Source organism: Penicillium psychrofluorescens (genome assembly GCF_964197705.1).
Source record: "Penicillium psychrofluorescens genome assembly, chromosome: 6".
Classification (NCBI taxonomy): Eukaryota; Fungi; Ascomycota; class Eurotiomycetes; order Eurotiales; family Aspergillaceae; genus Penicillium; species Penicillium psychrofluorescens.
Window position 1 is genome coordinate 1,953,968 of NC_133444.1, and position 21,900 is coordinate 1,975,867.

General features: G+C 54.2%; 9 protein-coding genes across 9 annotated transcripts; 5 read left to right on the plus strand and 4 right to left on the minus strand.

Annotated features, from left to right (window-relative positions):
- Window positions 1–245: 245 nt before the first annotated feature.
- On the minus strand, window positions 246–2,981 carry PFLUO_LOCUS9221 (uncharacterized protein; the record flags this gene model as incomplete). Its single annotated transcript, XM_073787027.1, has 6 exons — window positions 246–382; window positions 443–1,421; window positions 1,474–1,637; window positions 1,692–1,732; window positions 2,603–2,878; window positions 2,941–2,981. 6 exons carry the CDS (start codon window positions 2,979–2,981, stop codon window positions 246–248), a joined length of 1,638 nt encoding a protein of 545 aa, XP_073643223.1.
- A 426-nt stretch (window positions 2,982–3,407) lies between these two features.
- Window positions 3,408–5,539, plus strand: PFLUO_LOCUS9222 (GTPase-activating protein; the record flags this gene model as incomplete). The annotated part of the gene is made up of 7 exons (XM_073787028.1): window positions 3,408–3,416; window positions 3,507–3,516; window positions 3,627–3,773; window positions 3,821–4,249; window positions 4,300–5,183; window positions 5,235–5,327; window positions 5,378–5,539. 7 exons carry the CDS (start codon window positions 3,408–3,410, stop codon window positions 5,537–5,539), a joined length of 1,734 nt encoding a protein of 577 aa, XP_073643224.1.
- Window positions 5,540–5,618: 79 nt separating this feature from the next.
- On the minus strand, window positions 5,619–6,876 carry PFLUO_LOCUS9223 (Dimethyladenosine transferase; the record flags this gene model as incomplete). The annotated part of the gene is made up of 3 exons (XM_073787029.1): window positions 5,619–6,288; window positions 6,348–6,634; window positions 6,691–6,876. The coding sequence occupies 3 exons, from the start codon at window positions 6,874–6,876 to the stop codon at window positions 5,619–5,621; spliced, it is 1,143 nt and encodes a 380-aa protein (XP_073643225.1).
- A 179-nt stretch (window positions 6,877–7,055) lies between these two features.
- PFLUO_LOCUS9224 (U4/U6 x U5 tri-snRNP complex subunit Prp1) lies at window positions 7,056–10,010 on the plus strand (the record flags this gene model as incomplete). The annotated part of the gene is made up of 2 exons (XM_073787030.1): window positions 7,056–9,812; window positions 9,867–10,010. The coding sequence occupies 2 exons, from the start codon at window positions 7,056–7,058 to the stop codon at window positions 10,008–10,010; spliced, it is 2,901 nt and encodes a 966-aa protein (XP_073643226.1).
- A 469-nt stretch (window positions 10,011–10,479) lies between these two features.
- Window positions 10,480–13,792, plus strand: PFLUO_LOCUS9225 (uncharacterized protein; the record flags this gene model as incomplete). The annotated part of the gene is made up of 6 exons (XM_073787031.1): window positions 10,480–10,509; window positions 10,563–11,849; window positions 11,905–12,313; window positions 12,379–13,422; window positions 13,476–13,637; window positions 13,692–13,792. 6 exons carry the CDS (start codon window positions 10,480–10,482, stop codon window positions 13,790–13,792), a joined length of 3,033 nt encoding a protein of 1,010 aa, XP_073643227.1.
- A 278-nt stretch (window positions 13,793–14,070) lies between these two features.
- Window positions 14,071–15,624, plus strand: PFLUO_LOCUS9226 (uncharacterized protein; the record flags this gene model as incomplete). The annotated part of the gene is made up of 4 exons (XM_073787032.1): window positions 14,071–14,290; window positions 14,409–14,683; window positions 14,753–14,861; window positions 14,963–15,624. The coding sequence occupies 4 exons, from the start codon at window positions 14,071–14,073 to the stop codon at window positions 15,622–15,624; spliced, it is 1,266 nt and encodes a 421-aa protein (XP_073643228.1).
- Window positions 15,625–16,251: 627 nt separating this feature from the next.
- Window positions 16,252–18,215, minus strand: PFLUO_LOCUS9227 (uncharacterized protein; the record flags this gene model as incomplete). Its single annotated transcript, XM_073787034.1, has 3 exons — window positions 16,252–17,982; window positions 18,058–18,146; window positions 18,200–18,215. The coding sequence occupies 3 exons, from the start codon at window positions 18,213–18,215 to the stop codon at window positions 16,252–16,254; spliced, it is 1,836 nt and encodes a 611-aa protein (XP_073643229.1).
- Window positions 18,216–18,415: 200 nt separating this feature from the next.
- On the minus strand, window positions 18,416–19,102 carry PFLUO_LOCUS9228 (uncharacterized protein; the record flags this gene model as incomplete). The annotated part of the gene is made up of 3 exons (XM_073787035.1): window positions 18,416–18,619; window positions 18,685–18,920; window positions 18,982–19,102. 3 exons carry the CDS (start codon window positions 19,100–19,102, stop codon window positions 18,416–18,418), a joined length of 561 nt encoding a protein of 186 aa, XP_073643230.1.
- Window positions 19,103–19,304: 202 nt separating this feature from the next.
- PFLUO_LOCUS9229 (uncharacterized protein) lies at window positions 19,305–21,734 on the plus strand (the record flags this gene model as incomplete). The annotated part of the gene is made up of 2 exons (XM_073787036.1): window positions 19,305–21,511; window positions 21,566–21,734. 2 exons carry the CDS (start codon window positions 19,305–19,307, stop codon window positions 21,732–21,734), a joined length of 2,376 nt encoding a protein of 791 aa, XP_073643231.1.
- Window positions 21,735–21,900: the final 166 nt, after the last annotated feature.

Consider the following 21,900-nt stretch of genomic DNA (forward strand, 5'->3'; position numbering starts at 1 on the left):
CTTTGGAGCCTGAAGACCATTTGAAACTATTGAAACAACCGTACCCAGCCTTTCGCTCTGGTTTTGCCCTCTCCCCTGCAGAAATCAAAAAGACCACGCACCATGAGATTCGCCATCCGGGTGCTTCATGAGAAACCAGACCCGACCCAGGTTATCAGGGAAAGAAGAAAGGAAGCAAGGACAGAAAAAGAAGATACTAGACAACATGAGAAAGGAAACATATGGTTGATGCGGCTCATAACTGTCTAGCCGCGAGAATAAGGGTGGAAACCCCGATGTCCTCCACGACCACCGCCGCGGTAATTGGCGCCAGGCTTGCCAGCGTTTCGGGGTCCCGTTGGGGCGTTGGCGGGCGCTGTGCTTTGCGGTTGTGGTGTTGCACCTGCAATAATTCCTGTCATTAGCAATGATGGGAATGCAAAGGGTGAAGGGGCTGCCATACCGCGTCCCATACTGCCACCACGAGCCATACCTTGAGGCCCCGTAGGAATGTTGGGCTGAGGTACTTCATCGTACATGCCCTCCCACGAAGTTGGGCCGCCCTGCTGGTAGGGCGAAAATGCGCGGTTGTCCACGCCGCGGCGAGTCTGTTGCTGCTGCTCATACTTTTGCTGTTCGAAGGCGATCTGTTCCTGTGCGTTGTATCCAGGGCCGCCGGCAGCTGCTGCCTGGGAGTTGTACGCAGCATTGGGGCCGGGGCTAGCACCACCATTGCCGCCACTGCTCATCTGTCCCTGACCCTGGTTCTGCTGCATCTGCTGCATCATAGCCGGGTTCATCATGTTCTGCATACCTTGCTGGGAACCGGGGCTCTGGGGGTTGGGACTCATACCGCCACTGCCCTGTTGCTGCTTCATCTGCATCTGCTGCATCTGTTGCATTTGCTGCATCATAGCAGGGTTCATGCCTCCCATACCCATGCCACCACCCATTCCTTGGCCCTGGGAGTTGGCCATGGCCATCTGCTGCTGCATCATTGCGAAATACTGCTGCATTCGTTGCCAGTACTGCGCCATCACCTGGGGCGTCATGCCACCCATCCCTTGTCCCTGCGCGCCTTGCTGCTGGCCGCCGTCCTGACCCATGTCGCGGTTGAAATCCCGGCCGCGGCCGCGCTGGCTCTCTTGATCACGAAGATTGCCACGCGGTTGGGCCTTCTTCACCTCGATTGGCTTACCGAGTATATCCAGAGGCTGTGAAAGGGCTGCCTCGACGGCAGCCTCGCTGTCAAATGTGACAAACCCGAACCCGCGGGGACGCCCGGTGTCCTTGTCGATCATGAGGGTGGCATCGACGACCCGGCCGAATTGCATGAAAAACTGTTTGAAGTCCTGCTCCGTCGCTTCCTGGCTTACACCACCGACGAAGATCTTGCTGGTTTTCTCTTGTTCGTCGCGAGGGATTGCCCGCTTAGGATCAATCTTTACGGCGTGTTAGCTCACACTTCCCATGTATTTGTTGAAGCTTTCTTACAATCTTGCCATCCAGGTAGTGCTCCTTGACCATAACCGTATTGACTGTTTTTGGGTCTCGGAAAGTGAGGAATCCAAAGCCACGCGAGCGGCCAGTAGCGCTGTCTCGCATAACAGTGCACTCCTGGACCTCGCCGAACTGAGAGAAGTAGTCTCTCAGAGATTCTGTGGTCCGAGGTTAGATACAAACAGAATATTCCAGTTGGACATGGTGCATACGATCTGTAGTCTCCCAGTTCAAACCACCGATAAACATTTTCCTATCCATGATCATCATTAGCATCCCATACTGTCAGTTCCAAGTCGAATACAAGCAACAGAATGAATGTCAGAATGCATGTGTCCTGGCTAATGCGAAGCTGGTGGTGCTAAAGCTGCTATTCACGAGTACAGCATGCTAATGCTGGGCTGTATAGTTCCCCTTGTCCAATGCTGGCCGCCGCGTAGCAGATATGTCCCCAATTCAGCAGCCACCAAGAAAAAGAGCCGATAATGACCATGAGCATCGCTCTACAGGAGCCGATGAGATCTTCAGCGGGACGAGCGGAAGCAGGAAGTCAGGCGAAATAAGTGAATTGACACTGTCTCTTGCGGTCTCCGAGGAGACAGCACGGTTGCTACTTCTTGCTCTGCTCTATCAACGAATATCGACAAGAAGCTATATAGTATCGGCTGTACTATATCTGGTGGCTGGCAATGGTTCGCGGACAGAGCCTTCGGTCACTCGTGATGTTTGTTGTTTCACTCAATTGAGCCCATTCCGGAGTTTGAGCCCTGTTCTTCTCTGCTTGCCACTGCCCTCTCGGCTGGCTGATATATCAATGATCTGAATGAGCGCCGATAGCTCCTGAGGCCCTCCGTTCAGACGGACACATGGACTAGCGTTTGATGACCCTGGCTATTCATAGCCCACACCATCGGACGACTCGCTTCCCATCAGATCCATGGCCCTCAACGCTCGCGGTAGCTATATCATAGCTAAGGCGCGTCTGATCCCACCACCCACCAGCCAGTTGTACCGTGAATAGCAACACACACCACCCAGACACATACCAAACGAACACTTGCGACCGAGGGTACAGAATCTGGAGACGCGAGGGAGCATACAGGGGCATAATTAGTTGACTTACCCGTCTTCTTTGATTCCTGTCCCTGCCTGGGGTTCATTATCCGTAGTGGCAGCCATGTTAGGGACAGAGCCAGCGTCGAAACCCCCGGAACCATTCTGGTAGCCTTGGTCAAACCCAGATGTCTGGTAAGGGTCTTGTACAGCTAGCGGCTCGGGAGCGGCGTCGAAGCCTGAATTGACCGGAGGCTGCGCAGCTGGGCCCAGGGAAGCTGAGTCGTCCTGTCTTGGAACGTCCACTGCAGCAGTTGTGCGATTCGTCGATTCATCCGCGTCGTACCTAGAATAGAGCAAGACCGGTGAGCCAATCCTCTTGAGAGATGATGATAGTACAAGACATACAGATCCGCAAAGAGATCGTCCTCATCCCCTGGTTCAGTCATGATGTCAAGCGATGGGAGTTAAGGGAAGATGGTTGGGTGAGTGGGAGGTGGAAAAAGCAGAAGTGAAGAAGAACAAGGGCGGAAAGAAAGTGGATTACGTACGGGTGCGGATGACTGAGGCCAGTCGTTTGTAGTTACTTGCTTCCCTCTCTTTACTATCTACTGTACACACACGCACACGCACACACATTCTCTCTCCCTCTCTTTTGGTTATTATTGTATGTCTGGATTGATGGCATGATCTGATCTCTCTCTTCGATTCCACCACGCCATCCGCTCCCCACCCCGGCACGCCTGGCTGGTGTAGGCTTGGGCCGTCGATTCGCCGATGAGATCAGCCACCGTCCGCTATGGCTAGCAAGAAGGCGCAGGTGCGTGTTTTCGATCCTATTCTCATCACCTCGTCGCTGACACTGTCGCCAGGAAATGGTCCAGGTTGGTTAGTACCGCGTCCCCTTGCATCTGATCCCGCCCCCCCTCCAGGGTTATGACATAGCTCATGCTTGAAATCTTCCCGCTCGACAGACAGTTCCGAGTAAGCCCAACCCCCCGGATCTCTGATTGATGTGCAATGCTGATGGGTTTCCTTCAAAAGACGCGCAGAGTCTCCTTTCTGGCCCAGCAGGACCACATCCATGAATCCAGGGTCCTCGAAGATCTATGGTCAGAACACCGTGGTGGGCGCTTCATACTCGCACGCGAATATCCTAAAGTCTGTTCCCTCTCAACTTCGAGAAGCCTGCTTCAATTGGGTCCGCGGGAAAGTGCCAACTGACAAGTGTTTCCTTCCTGGTATAGAGGGGTATCGCCCCACGGACGACCGAGAACACCGCCATCAGCGAATGCCCCATACGTTGCATCGCATCTGGCAAGCCGATCTGGAACCTCGGTTGCTTCACCTCCCCGCGAGCCATACGCCGGGATTATGCCTGACGGTGTCGATGAGTGGAGTCGGGAACCCTCCCAGGAGGACGACGACGACGACGAGGATGATGAGATTGTCTACGATGACGATGAAGATGAGTTTGGACTGCCCAGTCTTGCTAGCATGAGGAGGAAGAAGGCGAACCCCGTGAAACCCAAGAATATTGACCCGGGCGGCGGAAATGGAGGATATTCGTCGAAGTTTGGATTCGGGATAGTGGCCAGCAACAGACCACGGGCGAACAGTTCCGATATTGCCGAGGAACGGAGTGCTGCGATGTATCCCGCAGCCCGCATGGGCGAAGGAAAGATTCTTCGGCCGCAATTCAAAGACATTTTACAAGGTGGGATCTGAAGGCGAACGCAAAGAAGAGCTGTGCTGACATGAATTCAGACCCTGCAAACGCCCTGAACCTGATCAATCACTTCCCACCACCTACAAATGCTTCTGCTAAAGAAAGGGAGGTACATTCGAGTCGCATCTCACGGATCAATAAATTCAAGCGCATCCTGCAAGCTAGCACCGTGTCTCTAAGCGAATTACGAGACCTGGCTTGGTCTGGAGTCCCAGAGGAAGTCCGACCCATGACCTGGCAGCTTTTGCTGGGATATCTCCCCACGAACAGCGAAAGACGCATATCCACGCTGGAGCGAAAACGCAAGGAGTATCTGGACGGGGTCCGACAAGCCTTTGAACGAGGCAGCGGAGCAAGCTCAAGCAATCCTCCTGCATCGAACTCTGGGCGTGGTAGAGGTCTGGATGAAGCCATTTGGCACCAGATCAGCATCGATGTTCCGCGCACAAGCCCTCATCTCCCTCTCTACGGCTACGAAGCCACGCAGCGGTCCTTGGAGCGAATCCTTTACGTTTGGGCTATTCGACACCCCGCGAGTGGCTATGTACAAGGCATCAACGACCTGGTGACACCATTTTGGCAAGTTTTCCTGGGCGTATACATCACCGATTTGAATGTTGAAGAAGGGATGGACCCGGGCCAGTTACCGAAAAGTGTATTGGATGCAGTGGAGGCGGACACTTTTTGGTGTCTCACGAAACTCCTGGATGGCATCCAGGATAACTATATCTACGCCCAGCCGGGAATACACCGCCAGGTCCGAGCCTTGCGCGATTTGACGATGCGCATTGACTCTACCCTTGCGAAGCACCTGGAAAAAGAAGGGGTCGAATTTATGCAATTCAGTTTCCGATGGATGAACTGCTTGCTCATGCGGGAAATGAGCATCAAGAACACAATTCGCATGTGGGACACATATATGGTTTGTCTGTCTCTTCTGGAGTTGGCTGATTGAGACTGACCATCTATCCAGGCCGAGGAGCAGGGCTTCTCACGCTTTCATCTCTACGTCTGTGCTGCGTTTTTGGTCAAGTGGACCGACCAATTAGTGAAGATGGATTTTCAGGTAAATGTCCCCCGTGCTCAATTACGACCTCCAGCTGATCCATCTTGTAGGAAGTTATGATGTTTCTGCAAGCATTGCCTACAAAGGATTGGACAGAGAAAGACATTGAACTCTTGCTGAGCGAAGCGTTCATCTGGCAGAGCCTTTTCCAGGACTCGCGCGCTCATCTTCGGTCTGCGGGCGAGCCACCGGAAAATGGTATCTTTTATTGATAGTAATCATAATTCATGACGAGCCACCTTCGGCCTTCTTTCTGGCATGCCGGACAGTGCCCTGGTGTTGATTTGGTCCTCAGTTGAAATGGATCCCTTTCTGGTTGAACGCCCACAGCATCTTTAAGAACTCATTCTCATCACACATCCGCGCGCGTTTGTCGGCCAGACCTGTTTCATCCTCCAAGACCTGGCGGACCTTTTCACGCACCAATTCCGCAACCTTGCCACGCTTCTTGCGCGCTGGCTGGTTCTTGAGCGCGGCTTGAAGGCGGGCGTTGGTCTCCTCCTTGAAGAAATCGGGCACGTCATCGTCTTCGTCCACCTCCATGGCCTCCTCGGTCTCCATTTCTTCCGGCTCGTTGCCCATATCCATTGCATCGCCATCCGCATCCGCCGGCCCATCTTCGACGGGAATGTCGTTCTGTGCACACCAAGTGCGGTAGTTCGCTTCCAACATGTTCATGATGCTGGCTGTGCCGATAAAACTGGCCCGTAGGGTCTTGTTCTTCCGGACGAATGCAATCCGCAACAGGCCATCCCACTCCTCGTAGTTAATCTGTGGTCGCGGATTCTTGGGAACCATGCGGATCACGCTGGACTCGACCATGGGTGGAGGCTTGAAGTTGTTCTTGCCGACCTTCATGATGTGATCGATCTTGGCCCACATTTGGGCATTGACGGAGAGTCGACTGTATAGTTTATCGCCAGGTTTGGCAAATAGACGCAGCGCAAATTCTCGTTGAAACCTGGAATCAGATCCTGTTAGTTTCCAATCAATGAAGCGTGCAATTATGTGGAGGCCAACATGAGAATGCAGACACGAGGCGCCGGGGATGTAGCCAGCAACTTAAAGGTCAAAGGGGAGGATATCTGGTAAGGCGTGTTGCTGATGCAGACATCGAAATACGGCAGCTCAGTCTTCATCACATCACCCAAAATGACCTCCAGACGCTTCTGTGCAGGCGTTGATTGGAAGCGCTTGGTGACTTCGGCCGCCATTCGAGGGTCCAACTCGACGGCAATGCATTTCTTCGCCTGCTCAAGGATCTTGGCTGTCAGGTTGCCCGTTCCGGGACCGATTTCGAGGACGATCTGGACCCCATTAGATTAGCGCTATCTTCCTTGAAGAGAAAGTAAAGTACACTTACATCGCTCTGCTTGAGGTCGGCCTTGTTGACGATCTGCTCGGCGATGCCAGGGTTCTTCAGAACGTGCTGGCCGATGTCGGTGTTCATCTTGAAGATGCTGTGGGCTGCCTGGGTTTTGGCCGCCGCGTCCGCATAGGGATTGGCGGGTGAAGCGCTGTTGCGCTTCTTGTGTTTGGTCTTGGGCATTGTTATTGGGGATGGTTGTGGGATGAATTTACAGATCGATGGAAGAAATGGCTGCTCTTTTTTTTTTATGGCGATAAGATAAGGCGTCGTCGGTCCTACTTTTCTGCGGGACTCTTTCTCTTCTCTCTGCCACTGCGAACGAACTAGTTAACTATTCTAATCACCTCCCCCCTTCCATCATGGCGTCCGGGCGCAAGGATTTCCTGAGCCAACATGCGCCAGAGAACTACGTCGCCGGTCTGGGTCGTGGTGCCACGGGCTTCACCACCCGCTCCGACCTGGGCCCGGCGCGCGAAGGTCCTACGCCCGAACAGATCCAGGCTGCGCTGCAACAGCGAGCACGGACCCTAGGAGCCCCCGAGCCAACAGCATACGGGGGCAGTCGTGAGAAAGGAGGGAAAGAAGAGGAAAAAGAGGAGGACGATGAGCGGTTCCAGGACCCCGACAACGAGACTGGGCTGTTCGCGTACGGACAGTTCGACCAAGAGGACGACGAGGCGGATCGCGTCTACCGAGAGGTAGATGAGAAGATGGACAGGCGGCGGAAAGCACGCAGGTTAGTAACTCCCCCACTGCGGTCAAGACAATCTGTTCATGGGCCATCCCCCGTTGTTTGGACAGAGTACCGACTGGAATCGTTCGCCACCTATAGGGAAATCCGAGAGCAACAAGAACGCGAAGACTACGAACGACAGAACCCCAAGATCCAGCAGCAGTTTGCCGATGTGAAGCGGACTCTCGCCGCAGTATCCGAAGAAGACTGGGCCAACCTGCCCGAGGTCGGCGATCTCACGGGCAAAAATCGACGTCAGAAGCAGAACCTACGGCAGCGTTTCTATGCGGTTCCCGATAGCGTCATTGCCGGTGCCCGCGATTCAGCCCAGTTCGACACGACGATCGCCGAAGATGGCACCCAAACTGAAGCTTCCGAGGAGGATGGCAGCATGACGAACTTCGCAGATATCGGTGCGGCGCGTGATAAGGTTTTGAAAGTCAGGCTGGATCAGGCTGCGCTGGGTTCGTCTGCCGACACCGCGTCGGGGAGCGCGACCAACATCGACCCCAAGGGCTATCTGACCAGCCTGACCCAGTCGGAGCTCAAGGCTGGTGAGGTCGAAGTGGGTGATATCAAGCGAGTTCGCGTTCTCCTGGAATCCGTCACAAAAACGAATCCCAAGCATGCACCGGGCTGGATTGCTCTCGCCCGTCTCGAGGAGCTGGCTGGTCGGATTGTGACGGCCCGAAACATTATAGCCAAAGGCTGTGAGCTCTGTCCGAAGAGTGAAGATGCATGGTTGGAAAACATCCGTGTCAATGAAGGCCACAACGCCAAAGTCATTGCGGCAAATGCCATCAAGAACAATGATCGCTCAACGAGACTTTGGACGGAGGCAATGAAATTGGAAACTGACACTCGAGCCAAAAAGAACGTTCTCCGACAAGCCATTCTGCATATTCCCCAATCAGTGCAGATTTGGAAAGAGGCCGTGAACCTGGAAGAGGATCCAGCTGACGCGCGGCTACTTCTGGCCAAGGCTGTCGAAATGATTCCTCTCTCCGTGGAGCTTTGGCTGGCCCTTGCACGCCTTGAAACGCCAGAAAATGCGCAAAAGGTCTTGAATGCCGCCCGCAAGGCGGTTCCAGCAAGCCATGAGATTTGGATTGCTGCCGCTCGTCTTCAGGAGCAGATGGGCACTTTTGAAAGGGTCAATGTCATGAGGCGTGCAATCCAGTCTCTTGTCCGAGAGAACGCCATGCTGAAGAGAGAGGAGTGGATTGCCGAGGCCGAGCGGTGCGAAGAAGAAGGCGCTATCCTTACCTGCGGCGCAATTATTCGTGAGACACTCGGATGGGGTCTAGACGAGGATGACGACCGGAAAGATGTCTGGATGGATGATGCCAAGTCGAGTATTGCCCGTGGGAAATACGAAACGGCGCGGGCTATCTACGCCTACGCGCTGCGGGTATTCGTTAACCGCCGGTCGATCTGGCTCGCCGCAGCGGATTTGGAACGCCATCACGGGAGCAAAGAAGCCTTGTGGCAAGTCCTCGAGAAGGCTGTTGAGGCCTGTCCCCAGAGTGAAGAGATCTGGCTGCAGCTTGCCAAAGAGAAGTGGCAGGCAGGAGAGGTCGATGACGCTCGGCGCGTTCTCGGCCGTGCCTTCAACCAGAATCCCAACAACGAAGATATATGGCTTGCCGCTGTCAAGCTGGAAGCCGACGCCAACCAGACAGACCAGGCCAGGGAGCTTCTTGCCACGGCTCGCCGCGAGGCTGGCACCGACCGTGTATGGATCAAGAGTGTTGCCTTTGAGCGGCAACTAGGCAATATCGACGACGCGCTGGACCTCGTCAACCAGGGGCTGCAGCTCTATCCCAAAGCTGACAAGCTGTGGATGATGAAGGGCCAAATATACGAGGCGCAAAACAAGTTCCCTCAAGCACGCGAGGCATACGGTACCGGCACTCGCGCCTGCTCCAAATCTATTGCACTCTGGCTTCTCGCTTCACGGCTAGAAGAAAAAGCCGGTGCCGTGGTCCGAGCACGTTCCGTCCTGGATCGAGCTCGATTGGCTGTTCCCAAGAGCGCCGAGCTCTGGACTGAAAGCGTGCGGGTTGAGCGCCGTGCCAACAACCTCGCGCAGGCCAAGGTGCTCATGGCCAGGGCGTTACAAGAAGTCCCGACATCTGGCTTGCTCTGGAGCGAGAGCATCTGGCACCTCGAGCCGCGGGCGCAGCGTAAGGCGCGCAGCCTAGAGGCGATCAAAAAGGTTGACAACGACCCGATCCTCTTCATCACCGTCGCGCGCATCTTCTGGGGCGAACGACGTCTGGAGAAGGCGATGACTTGGTTTGAGAAAGCCATTGTGGCTGACAGTGATTATGGTGATGGCTGGGCCTGGTACTATAAATTCTTGATGCAGCATGGGACTGAGGTTGGTGGCCTGTTCTACTCCTGTTGCCGTCATCCGAAGCTAATTCGTTTACAGGAAAAACGATCCGATGTCATCTCGAAGTGCATGTCGACGGAGCCGAAGCATGGCGAGGTCTGGCAGTCGATTGCCAAAGACCCGGCTCATGCGCACAAGTCGACCGAGGATGTCCTCAAGCTCGTAGCGGAGACCGTCAACTAGTCGGTCGCCTTTTAGATGTATTCTTAGCCGGCGTTTTTCTGGACCACCATCCGGGTACACCCAATGATGAACATAATGGAGAATAAATCTAATTCATGGGTTATCCGTGTGTATAGCACTTGACTTTCTACTCCTGTCCTAACGAGTGTTTCTTGATTTGCCTGAGACTAACTATAACGTCAAGCAAAGCAGACAGGATGCTCCATGTCTCATAGCCAGTAGTCTTGTGTTCTCTCCGTCTTCCTATTCCTCGTTCTCGTAATGTTGTTGGCTTGGGGCCAAGAGTGAGTTGATCCCTTGATCTCATAGACCAATTTATAGAGACCTACGTAGTAGTCAGCGATTCATGAATATTTGATGTCTGTGCAGGGATGGCCGCGGCGGTCTGGACTGATTTATTTCGCTGCCCAAAACAAACCATGAACAACCATTCGGGCGACCATGCGACCAGCCTAGATATCTCGCCACGATGCCCTCGGGAAGCATCTCGCGCCCCAAGGTGGGTGTGCGACTCCGCTTCATCCCGTCCGACTAACCAACCTTCTTTCGCAGCTGCGGCAGGCCACTTTTGTCCTCCCACGAACGGGCCAGCGCTTGAAGGGACTCGTGAGCCTGCGCAACCCCACGCAGCGACCAGACTCAACGACCGATCATGACGAACGGCGCGGTCTGCTGTCCGGCCAAATCGACCGTCAATCCGTAATCTTGAGCTGGTCGCGAGGCGTGTGGACGCAGGCGCATCAGTTCCTCACCTCCGAGCCGGGCATCGGAGTCGTCAAGTGCAGTCTGGCCTATTTTCTCGGCTCTCTCGCGACCTTCATCCCCCCGATCTCCGCGTTTCTAGGCCATCAGGATGGCAAGCACATGGTGGCCACGATCACCGTCTACTTCCATCCCGCCAGATCCCAGGGAAGCATGTACAAGGCGCTGGTCTGTGCGTTGCTGGCCTTTTGCTATTCCGCATTTCTCTCTATTACCAGCATGATGGTTCAAATCTTCTTCCAGGACACCCTGCACCTGCCGTCCCTCGGCCATGGCTTGGTGCTCATCGTCTTCTGTGGCGGCGGACTGGGCTTCGTGGGATGGACCAAACAGCGCCTGGGCGATCCCCTCGTCAATGTGGCGTGTTCCCTCACCTCCCTGTCTACCATCACGGTCCTGACCAAGGAGGGCGCCGTGCAGAGCGGCGACTTGTCGTTCGCCAAGATCTCCCAGGTCTTGAAGATGGTCGTGATGGGTGTCCTAGTCGCCATGACCGTCTCTTTCGTGGTTTCCCCCATCTCGGCGCGGAAAAAGCTGCGCGCAAATTTGACCACCGTAACGGACACGCTGGCCGTGATGCTGGCTGCGATCACCGAGGGCTTTCTCAGCGGGTCTGAGGAAGAATTGAAGTCGACCGAGTTCTGGGACGCGGAAACAAAACATAAAAAGGCCTACAACCAGCTGGATAAGCTGGTCCGAGAGGCCAAGCTGGAGCACTATGTGGTAGGCACTGAGACGGAGTATCGATTGGAGAAGAAGCTCGTGCGCTGGGTGCAAGACATCACTCATAACATGGGCGGATTGCGCAGCGCCGCTGGACTGCAGTTCAGTCTGATCAAAGAGACAATCGCGCGCGAGTACGGGCTGGATGACCAACCGACACCGTCTAGCATCCGCCTGTTTTCGCCTGTGGAGCGGTCATGGTCTTTTGCCGAGGGGTCTTTTCTAGAGCCCATCGAGGAACGGCCGGAGGAAGACCTGTCACCAAATGGAAGCTTCATACACAGCCCTAGACCCGCTGCTCTCCTTCCAGCAGAGGTGTTCACCATCTTTATTGGCCATTTGGGCCCTTCTATGGTAATGACAACTGTGACCATCCCGGCCTCATACATCGAGACTGACCGATTTACAGCGATCACTGGCATTTACCCTCAAGGAAATATTTAATGAAATTCCCTTCGGCCTGGCACCGGACTACAAAGTCTCGGTCGATAGTCGGCTCCAGACAAGCCTCAATCGCGCTCTCGAACTTTACCGAGAATCGCGGGAGAGGACGCTTACAGTGCTGTATCAGCAGAAAGAAGTCATGAATCTGCAGAGCCCTGACGCCGCCGCCGATCTGGAAGAAGTATCGGCCAGCTGTGCTCACTTCAGTTTCTCACTATTGGAGTTTGGAGAGCAGCTACACGACTTGCTGTTGATTCTAGATGAATTGCAACTGGAAGTCGAAGAGCGACCCAATGGGAGATCCTGGAACTGGTTGAAATTTTGGACGTGGTCGAAGAGAACAGAAGCAGATACAATTGGAAACTTCACTATAGGTACGTATACACCGGAATATATCCAGTAGATATTGGAACTGATCGAGTAACTGATCGAGTCTCAGACTCACCTTCCGTTGGTCTTGGGATCGATGAAAATCCCCCAAGGGACAATCGAACTATTCACAGAGAGCCATCTGCCACAGTATACGCAAAGAGAAGACTCGGTTACCGCGTCTGGAAATCCCTGGAATTTTTTCGTCGGGATGACACCAAATACGCCATCAAGGTGGGCACTGGGGCCGCTTTGTATGCATTGCCATCATTTATTCCTTCCACCCGACCTTTCTACCAGCACTGGAGGGGGGAATGGGGCCTGGTGTCATACATGTTGGTCTGTTCCATGACAATCGGTGCCTCCAACACCACGGGATATGCACGGTTTATTGGAACAATCCTCGGAGCACTCTGTGCCGTGGTGGCCTGGTATCTGACGGCGGGCAATGTCTTTGGCCTCGCGTTTCTGGGGTGGCTAATGGCGCTCTGGCCCGCGTATCTCACCATAGTCAAGGGTAATGGGCCTATGGGACGGTTTATCATGCTCACTTACAACTTATCCGTGCTGTACGCCTATTCATTGACGCAGAATGACGCTGAAGACGATGAGGACGAAGGGGGAACGCACCCGGTCATCACGGAGATCGTATTGCATCGGGTGATGGCTGTCCTATCTGGCTGCATTTGGGGTATCATCGTCACCCGAGTGTTCTGGCCCATTAGTGCACGCAGCAGATTGAAGAGCAATCTCAGTCTCCTCTGGCTGCATCTGAGTCTCATCTGGAAGCGGGATCCGCTGTCCTCGATGGTCCAAGGCAGCACCACTGTCGGATACATGAATCCTCGGGAGAAGCTAGAGATCGAACGGTTTCTGGCCAAGCTGGAGACCTTGCAGGCCTCTGCGTGCTCCGAATTCGAGCTGAGGAGTGTTTTTCCGGACGCAGAATATGGCAATATCATCCGTCGCACCCGGAGCATGGTAAATGCGTTCCATGCGATGAATCTGGAGCTTGTCAAGAACGTCACTGCCACCGAAGGCGAGATCAACTTGCTTCGCTATACCGCGGCTGAACGGCAGCAACTTTCTGGCCGCATCAGCCATCTTCTCTCGGGTCAGTTTTGTTTATGATTGATCCTTAGGGTTCGCGCGTACTAACTAAGTTAGTCATGGCTTCGTCGATGAAACTCGAGTATCCACTGAACGACGTGCTCCCCAGCATCGACCATGCGCGCGACCGGCTACTTGCTCGCATCTATCGCTACCGGCAGGACCGGGAAGCGTCTCAAAAGACCACGGATGAGGACTGCGCTCTCCTCTATGCATATAGTGAGTAGCCCCAAACCGTTCGGAGTTTTTGCTGTCGCTGACTTGGGGGCGCAGTTTTGGTGACTGGACAGTTGTCAAGCGAAATCATGGCCATTATCGGCGTAATTGGGCAGTTACTCGGAGTGCTGAGTGAAGATGTGGTGGCGCTGGCGTAGAAGTGAACAACCACAGTAAATGCTATAGTTAGTGAATGAACTCCATAGTGGGGACGGACTCCTGGTCTCCCTTCCACCGCCCATCCATCATCGTCAGTCTTCCTCCATCCATCTTCCCGCCATCGCCCAAATCCATCCTAATCCATCCATGTCTCCTCTTCTTCCATCTTCTCATCTGGTCTAGTCGACTCTCCCTCCCTTCATGAAGGCCTAGGTGCCTCCCCTTCCCTCCCGCGCCCTTCGGCTTCGTCCGTCGCGCTCCTGCGATTCCCGCCATCATGCAGATCGACCCGGCGGCCCTGAGTCGGACAGACGCTGCGTCCAACTCAGGGGCCGCTTCCAAAAGCACCGCGACCAGTGCCGCAGCGACACAGAAGTCCTCCCGAGCCCTAATCTCCGTGCCGCGATTGGACCTAGAACATGCCTACACGGAACTGAAAGCCGCGGTCGGGGGCAAGTGGGCCGAGTACAAGGAGTCCACCGCTCTCTTCTTACTAGGTACGAGAATACTGCATAACATACATTTCGTTGCGACTTGATCCCAGGGCCATTGCTGTGAATCTTAGGCGGTTGAGATGTATCGCGTGCTAACCTCCTGATTTCTTGTCCGCTTTAGGACATTTAAACCAAAACGAGTTCTCGGCGCGAGTCGACCACATCATCTGCGCCGATACGAAAACCGAGCATCTCCATAACAATTTCGTCTGCGCGCTTATCGGGAACCTCACGCGAGACCTCCCCGACCATGGCGTGGCGAGCTGGGTATCCGCGAACGATAAGCCCTCAGTGGTCTCCAAACCCATCTCGGGAGATGCCGCAGAACAGAGATTGAAGACGGAGGTTATGCAACTGCCTCCGAGGGATCGTCGGCGCATCAAAGGCGTCCCAGAGGTATGTGGCCAGGGGACACGATGTAATGGAATGAATATGAGACGAGAATACTAATTGCCTGCTCTCCAGCGCGACCCCAACGAAGCGACACCTAACGAATTGGAGGAATATCATCAGGCGAAGCAGATCAAACTGCCTAGTCAAGTCCCCGCAAGTGCAGGTGGTTTGAACAAGACAAGTAAGACACCACAGTCCTCTCGGCGAACCCAGCCATGAACTCTTTTCGCACCCCCAAAGAAACCAAGGAAGACCTAACACTTTTGTTTAAAAAAAATACAGACTGGGAACTAGAGATTCGGAAACGTTACGCACAACCCCTCGGCGCCGAAACGGGCGAATTCCCCGATGCAGAATCGATTCACGCGCGCATGGTCCCCATTTGCTATGAAGAATCCCTTCCCAGCGGTGCTGGGCTGCCGTGTGCAGAATTCATGGCAATTGCGACGGAGACCTTTGTCAAGGAAGTCCTGTCCGCTGTCTTCTCGCGCACTCGGTCGAATGGTCCGTCGGGTACTATCAACGGCATGATGATGCGGAAATACCGACAACAACTCGAACTTGAGGAGCTTGCCTACACCCGCGGTGAAATCAGCAAGGATGGCGCAACCGGTCTTCTTCCGATCGAAGCCAAAGAGGCCAGCACTCGGAGGCCATTAGGAGTTAGAGACCTTCGATTGGCACTCGAGCTCGGCAGCAGTGTCCTTGGCCACATGCCTCTGATCATGGACCAGATCATGGGCGGCTATCTCGACGACGAGTACGAAATTCCAGATCGTCTGGAGAACGGTGTTGAGCCTCATGACGAGGTCAAGCCCCCAGTTGACGCAATGGATATCGACGACGACGACGAGGCCGACATGTCTGATTGGGAGGGAGGCGCTGCTGCTGACCGGGAGCAGCTGAGCTCTCTACTGGACGAATGTTTATCCATGGCTGCATGAGAGCTAGATCTGGTCTGTTGCAAACATGCTTCTTTCAGCGGGCAATCTCACTACCGCTCTTTTTATGTTATACTGTTGGTCTGGATAGGAGAGGGATGGCGTCTGGGAACTACCAAAGGGGCTGTCACAACTTTGACGGCACATTTTTGCATCTGGGTCTGGAGTTTGTCTGTGAAGATATGTCTTTTGTTCTCTCTCTTTTTTATGTTCTTTTTCTTTGTTTGCCCCCGGCCAATATGGCCCTGCAGTGCAGTGTATAGTATAGCTTTCTTTTGGGAACAATATGACCTAGCAGACATTTTTATCTAAAAAAAAAAGAAGAGGAAAAAGAAAAGAAATATAGTAGTGGTATGGATGGCCTAAGTGGTTTGATACATTGAATTGAATTCGATTTAGTGTATCAATCACGGTTTTTATTATCCTGTAGGGCCTAGCTGAGGGTCGAGTCGCTATGCTTCGTCTATCCGACTCAGAAACTGGGTATCCAGACGCGTTTCGATCGGGGCTTCTTGTTATATAGCGAGGTCTTTGGTTAATGCTCTCTAGGAGGTGGGTTTGAGACGCTACGCTAAGATATCTATTGTGATGTACTACTCCGGCCATACTTGATATGTATAACTACCTCACTCATTTCAAACCCTCCACCTTCCATACCTTCACCGCAGCATCCGCGCCGGCCGATGCGATCTTAGCGCTGTCCTCGATCCATGCAACGCCATTGACGCCCTCCTTGTGCGCGTTCTTGACCTCTAACCAGTCGCCGGGGTTGGCCAGGCTCCAGACAAAGATATTGGTATCCAAAGACCCACTGACAACATGGGAGCCGGCCTTGTTCCAAGCCAGCGACGTGATGCGGGCATTATGCGCCGTCCACCGATCCGTGACCAGAGTGCCGTCGGTCACCTTGTGCACCAGCACACGTCCCCGCAGGTCGCCGATAGCCAGCAGCGAGGCATCCGGGGAGAAGCAAATGGTTGATATTTGGTTGCGCGAGGCCTTGATCGAAGTACGCGATGATAAGCTGGAGCTGGCCACGTCACAAATCTCCACGGAGCCATCCTCGCCGCCAACGGCCGCGATGGCACCATGCGCGGCGACAGTAGTGACGGCGAACTTGGTCTTGTACTCTCCCGTCTTCTTGCCATCGTTGAAGATCTCGACCGCTTCGGCGGCACCAATCAGCACTGTCGAGTCGCCAGCTGCAATGCCCTTGGGCTGTCCTGTGAGCTTCGTCGTGCCGCCGGTGTATGTCTTCGCGGCGACATCAACTGAGCGGATCGTATCGTCCCAGCCGACACTGTAAATCCGACCTGCGCCTTCCGAAGTCGGTGCCAGTCCGGCGATGTACCCCGAGTGGCTATCACCCTCGATCTCCTCGGCAGTTCCAGAGGCAACATCCCAGCTGCAGACCCGCCCCTCAAAGCTGCCTGTCCACAGGGTCTCTTTGTCGCCGGTCACGGACTGAGTCATGGAGGTGATGTTCTTTTGGTGACCTTGGACGACTTGCCGAGGTTTAGGAGTTCCCTCGACTAAGTAGTTCAGGTCTCCACTGAGGGACAAACTAATGAGCAGGTTATCACTTCTACCCGGAGGCCAAACCACGCCTACTTGCTGGTCTCGGACGGCCATGGCGCCCTCCTCGCCTAGGGTCCAGCTCTGGGCGGCCTTGCCGGCCTCGACATCCCAGATCTTGACCGTTCGATCGGCGCTGGCAGTCACAAACTTCTTGGAGTCTTTGGACCAGGAGAGACCAAATATACTGCCTGTGTGTTCCCCCTCGCCAATCTGACCTTTGGTCTCCCCCGTCTTTCCGTCGTACAGCCAGATCTTCCGATCCGCGCCCACGCTGGCCAAGGTCGAACCATCCGGGCTGAAGCCCACACCGTAGATATAGTTGGAATGCTTATCACCGATTCCCATGTTGAACTTGAACGGTGCGCCGTGGTAGAAGACCAGCTTCTTGTCGTCGCCCGCAGTCGCTGCGCGCAGAGGGCGCTGCTGTCTGATCGCCACGGAATTGATCTGTTGGGTGTGGCCGTAGATCTCTCCAACTGTGTTGCCACTGTCCCAGGTGATGCAGTGCCCATACCGCTGCTTACCGTCACCCACGGCGATGATGCGCTGGGAGTCACCATCCCAGGCCAGATCGTTGATGCGGCCGTTGATAATGCTGTATTCGCCCTTGAGGATCCCGTCACCGACGCAATCCCACACTCTCACGAGACCCGCGACATCGCCGCTGGCGACGTAGAACCCAGAGGGCGAGAAGCGGGCAACGGTAGTCTGGACCTTGTGTTCGGTATACTGCTTGGCAACGGCGGGGTCGTCGATCGAGCGCAGGAAGATAGATTTGTTGGCCTGCACGAATGGATGTTAGCATGAATGGTCATAGACCTTGCAATGGCAAGCTTGATGGTGGGCTATAAGACGTACGGCGTAGGCCAGTCGTTCGCCTTTGGCGTCCGACGACAGCTGGGTGGGCTGCCCACGGGTGGTGGAGGGGCTGGCGGCCCAGATGGATTCTAGGGGAAAGTTAGCCAGGAATTCAGGGAGGCAGGGGTGATTCAAGACATGCCGTTAGTGACTGACATGGCGGTGTTGCACAAAGCTGGAAAGGGGGAAGGAGAGAAAAAGAGGAAGAAGACGAAGGGACAAGGCGGTGTTGTTGATCCTCAAGGCGGGGCGAGGCAACAATCTACAAGGGACGACGGATAGGAAATATAGAGGAAAATAAAATTGTACAGTTGGAGCAAAGAGGCTGACAGGGATAAATAAATAATACATCAACAGGTCAAAACCCATCAGCGCCACCCCGATTCCGTGAATCGTTCGACAGGATCTCTGGGTGCTTGTGCACGCTGGGCATGAGCCCCAACCCTCTCGCTCTTCGAATCGCCTTGGCAATCTTGCGCTGGTTGACTGGCCGCAGTCCCGTCTCGCTGCGGTGCTTGATGCGGCCCAATGGTGAGATGTATTCGGACATGATGGAGAAGTTCTGTGTATACAAACAAGTTTGTTAGCAGCGGGTCCCTAATCCACCCCCAAAGACGCATAGCATACCTTGTAAAGATCCAATGGATTCAGATTCAACGCATCAAAGGCATCCTTCGACGGGCTCTGCCGCCTCGACCATTTCTTCATTTCCTGTGGACTGAGGTCGTGGGGGGCATAGACGTCTCCGGCCTTCCAGTCGCGCGTGTGGAATCTCTCCAGGGCTCTGCTCTCTCCTTGTGCTTTTTGCTCCGCAATGATCTTCTGGCGACTGGGCAGCCGTCGCGAGTGCTGCACTTTCGGCTCTATGACACTGCGTCAGTTCAAGTCCAGCCGGATAGTCAGTCTAGGAAGGTAGACACATACTCGGCGGTTGCTTCTGGCCTAACCCCAGTCGCTGATGCAAGGCGCTTGTTGAACTCCAGCGGCAGCTCGAGAGCCCCGGCGCTGTGCGCAGGAATGAGGACGAGAAGATATTGAGTGACATGGTGCTCGATTGGACGGATGGTCCGGGGGTTGTCAGGAGGAAGGATGTCGATTAGCCTGGTGCGCTTTTTTTCTGCCAGTTTTTCCTTTCCCGCCAAACATCGCAACAACAACTTCCTGAATTCACAACCACCCTGGCCTGACCTGACCTGACCTGGTATTAGCTCAGCTGTATCCTGATCGGGCTGCTCAAGGTGCCCAACATGCAGTCCCACCTCTCCCGTCGAGTCTTCAGGGCCCTCATCAACAATGAGCCGCTCTCCTTTTCCGCCTGTCGCCGACATCGCCTGCTGCATACAATTCCTCCCGCACGCGTGCGTCTGAGCCTACCGAGCCTTCAGGATGTGACGCGACGGAGTCTCTTCGCCTTCAATGCGGCACCCACTACCGAGGCGCGACCGACGACGCTGCCCTCGGAGCGAGGCCTGAAGCCAATGACGGATCTCTCAAAGTCACTCATAGACAAAGCCAGACCTCCTCCCAGTGAAGTTCTTGCCAAAGCGTTCCAGACCTTTTTTGCGACACGAGTCGAAACTCCGGGAGTGATTACTGGCTATCAGGCCAAATTGCTCATCGTGACATGGAAACACTTGAAGGGGCTACAGAGCGAGCTGGAGGAGCGAGACTGGCAGAACGTGTTCTCAACTGAGAACCTCGAGAAGATGCTTTTTGTCTTCTCAGAAGCACAGTGTCTGCCTAACTCTCGCGCCATCCTCCAGAATTTGGCACGCTACGCCTACCTCGAACTCTGTGTCGATCATGGCTTTGGTCCCAATGAGATCAGTCGACCGGCTCTGACTCTCTACGTCAATCTTCTGTGCGCAAATGATAATTCTGAAGAGGCGCGCGCCGTGGTGGTCAAGTTTTGGGACCGTCTGCGCAAGACCAGACCATCGCCGTGGCTTGCAGTGTTGAAGGGGTTCGCGATCAAAGAGGATAAACGTCAGCTGAAGAGAGTAGTTGATGAGTTGAAAGAGCATGGCATGAACTTTGACCAAGCGTCTTATGAAGAGCTGGTTCAGATGCTCATTGACCAAGACCAATTCAAGGCGGTTCAGACCGTCTACGAGTGCCCGATCTTCGATAGCCTCAAGCCTTCCCTGTCTACCATGAAAGCTGTCATCAAATATGCGATCTTGAAGTCCAAGGTCGAATGGGCGAGCCCCATCTTCGAGTCTCTTCCGCAAACCCCAGATACTGTGTACATCAGCTTACTTTGGGACGCAGCCCACGGCAGTGGTGCTGTTGCTCTAAAGGAGAAGCTTGACTCATTGATTGCAAAGGATCCTCGCTACAAGAAGGCCATCGTTCCGGCTACCCTGAACCATCTTCTTGAATATGCCAACGCCACCGAGAATCCGCAATTGGCGGCCGAATTGTCCCAGCTTGCGGAAAAATGGGGTATTGCTCCAACCGAACGAAGCCATATGCTGCAATTCGAGTCCCTAGTTCAGTCTGGTGACGTCGAGCAGACGCTTCAGTTTTTACAAGAGCGAATTGACCCTAGCACGTTACCCCAGGAGAACCTGCCGCTTGTCAACCGACTCATCACGATGCTGTGTCTGTCCGAGAAAAGGGATGCCATGTTCCAGCAGATTTCGTCCCTTCTCGACCCGCTGTTCCAAGAAAACGTGCGCTTGGAGGCCGACACGGTTGCGGCATTAACGCGAATGCTTCTCCATCGCCACGACTGGGACGCGGTCTCGGAGCTGCTGCGTCCACGACTGGGCACTTATGATTCGGAAGAGAAATCCAAAGTTCGTAAAGCGCTTACCGACTTTATTCTCGATCTAAGCCAAAGCGATACCGATGTGTGGGATGTGTATGAACTGCTGAAGGTCGCATTCCCCGAGACGGGTGTGAGTGTGCGAACCGAGATCATGACCAGTTTGTTCAAACGAAAGCGCAACGACCTCGCCGTTTTGGTATTTGGGCACATGCGCCAAGCAGAAAATCTTCTCCAGCGGCCCAAGCCAGATACGTATGCACGTTGCTTGCAGGGCATTGCACAGACGGGCGACGAGAGCAACCTGGAGTTAGTCCATAACATGCTGAGGCTGGATCTAGAGGTCGTTATGACCACTCGCATCTTAAACGGTCTCATGCTCGCCTACGCTGCCTGCGACCAAACAGAGACCAGCATGGAGGTGTTCCGGGAGGTGCTACAGTCGGAAGAAGGGCCGTCCAACAAGACCCTCGTTTGCTTTTTCAAGGTCTGTGAGAAACACCGCAACGGTGCGCACGAAGCCATGAAGATGATGGATAAGATCAAGAAGCTGGAGATCACCGTCGACCGGCCGCTGTATCATGCGTATATCCAGGCTCTGGCGGCGCAATACGAATTCGATCAGGCAACCGAGGCCATTGATCGCATGGAGGAGGAGATCGGGCAGGTGCCTATGCGCGATACGTAAGTACCCGGTTATATCCCTCTTCATGGCTTTGTCTCACTAACAATTCATAGAATTGGGCTTTTTTACAATGCCATCCCGTTCGACTACTGGAAGGACCAGGTGGTGGAGTGGGCCCAGAAGAAGTATCCGGAGCAATGGGCGCGGTTGGCGGAGTTGCCATGTACTGAACAGGAAGGGGAGATGCGGTTTGAGGGTATTGTGGATGATGTCAGGGTGTAGAGCCCATCTTGTATTATAATCTGTACTGTCTATAGGTCTATATATGTGTTGTTCGAACCGATAGTTTAAATTGCTCAGGTGAATAATGGCCTGTCCGCACATCATGCATCGCTCTCTAAAAACATCCTCAAGTATGGAACAAGAAGGCAGCAATAACAACAAGGGA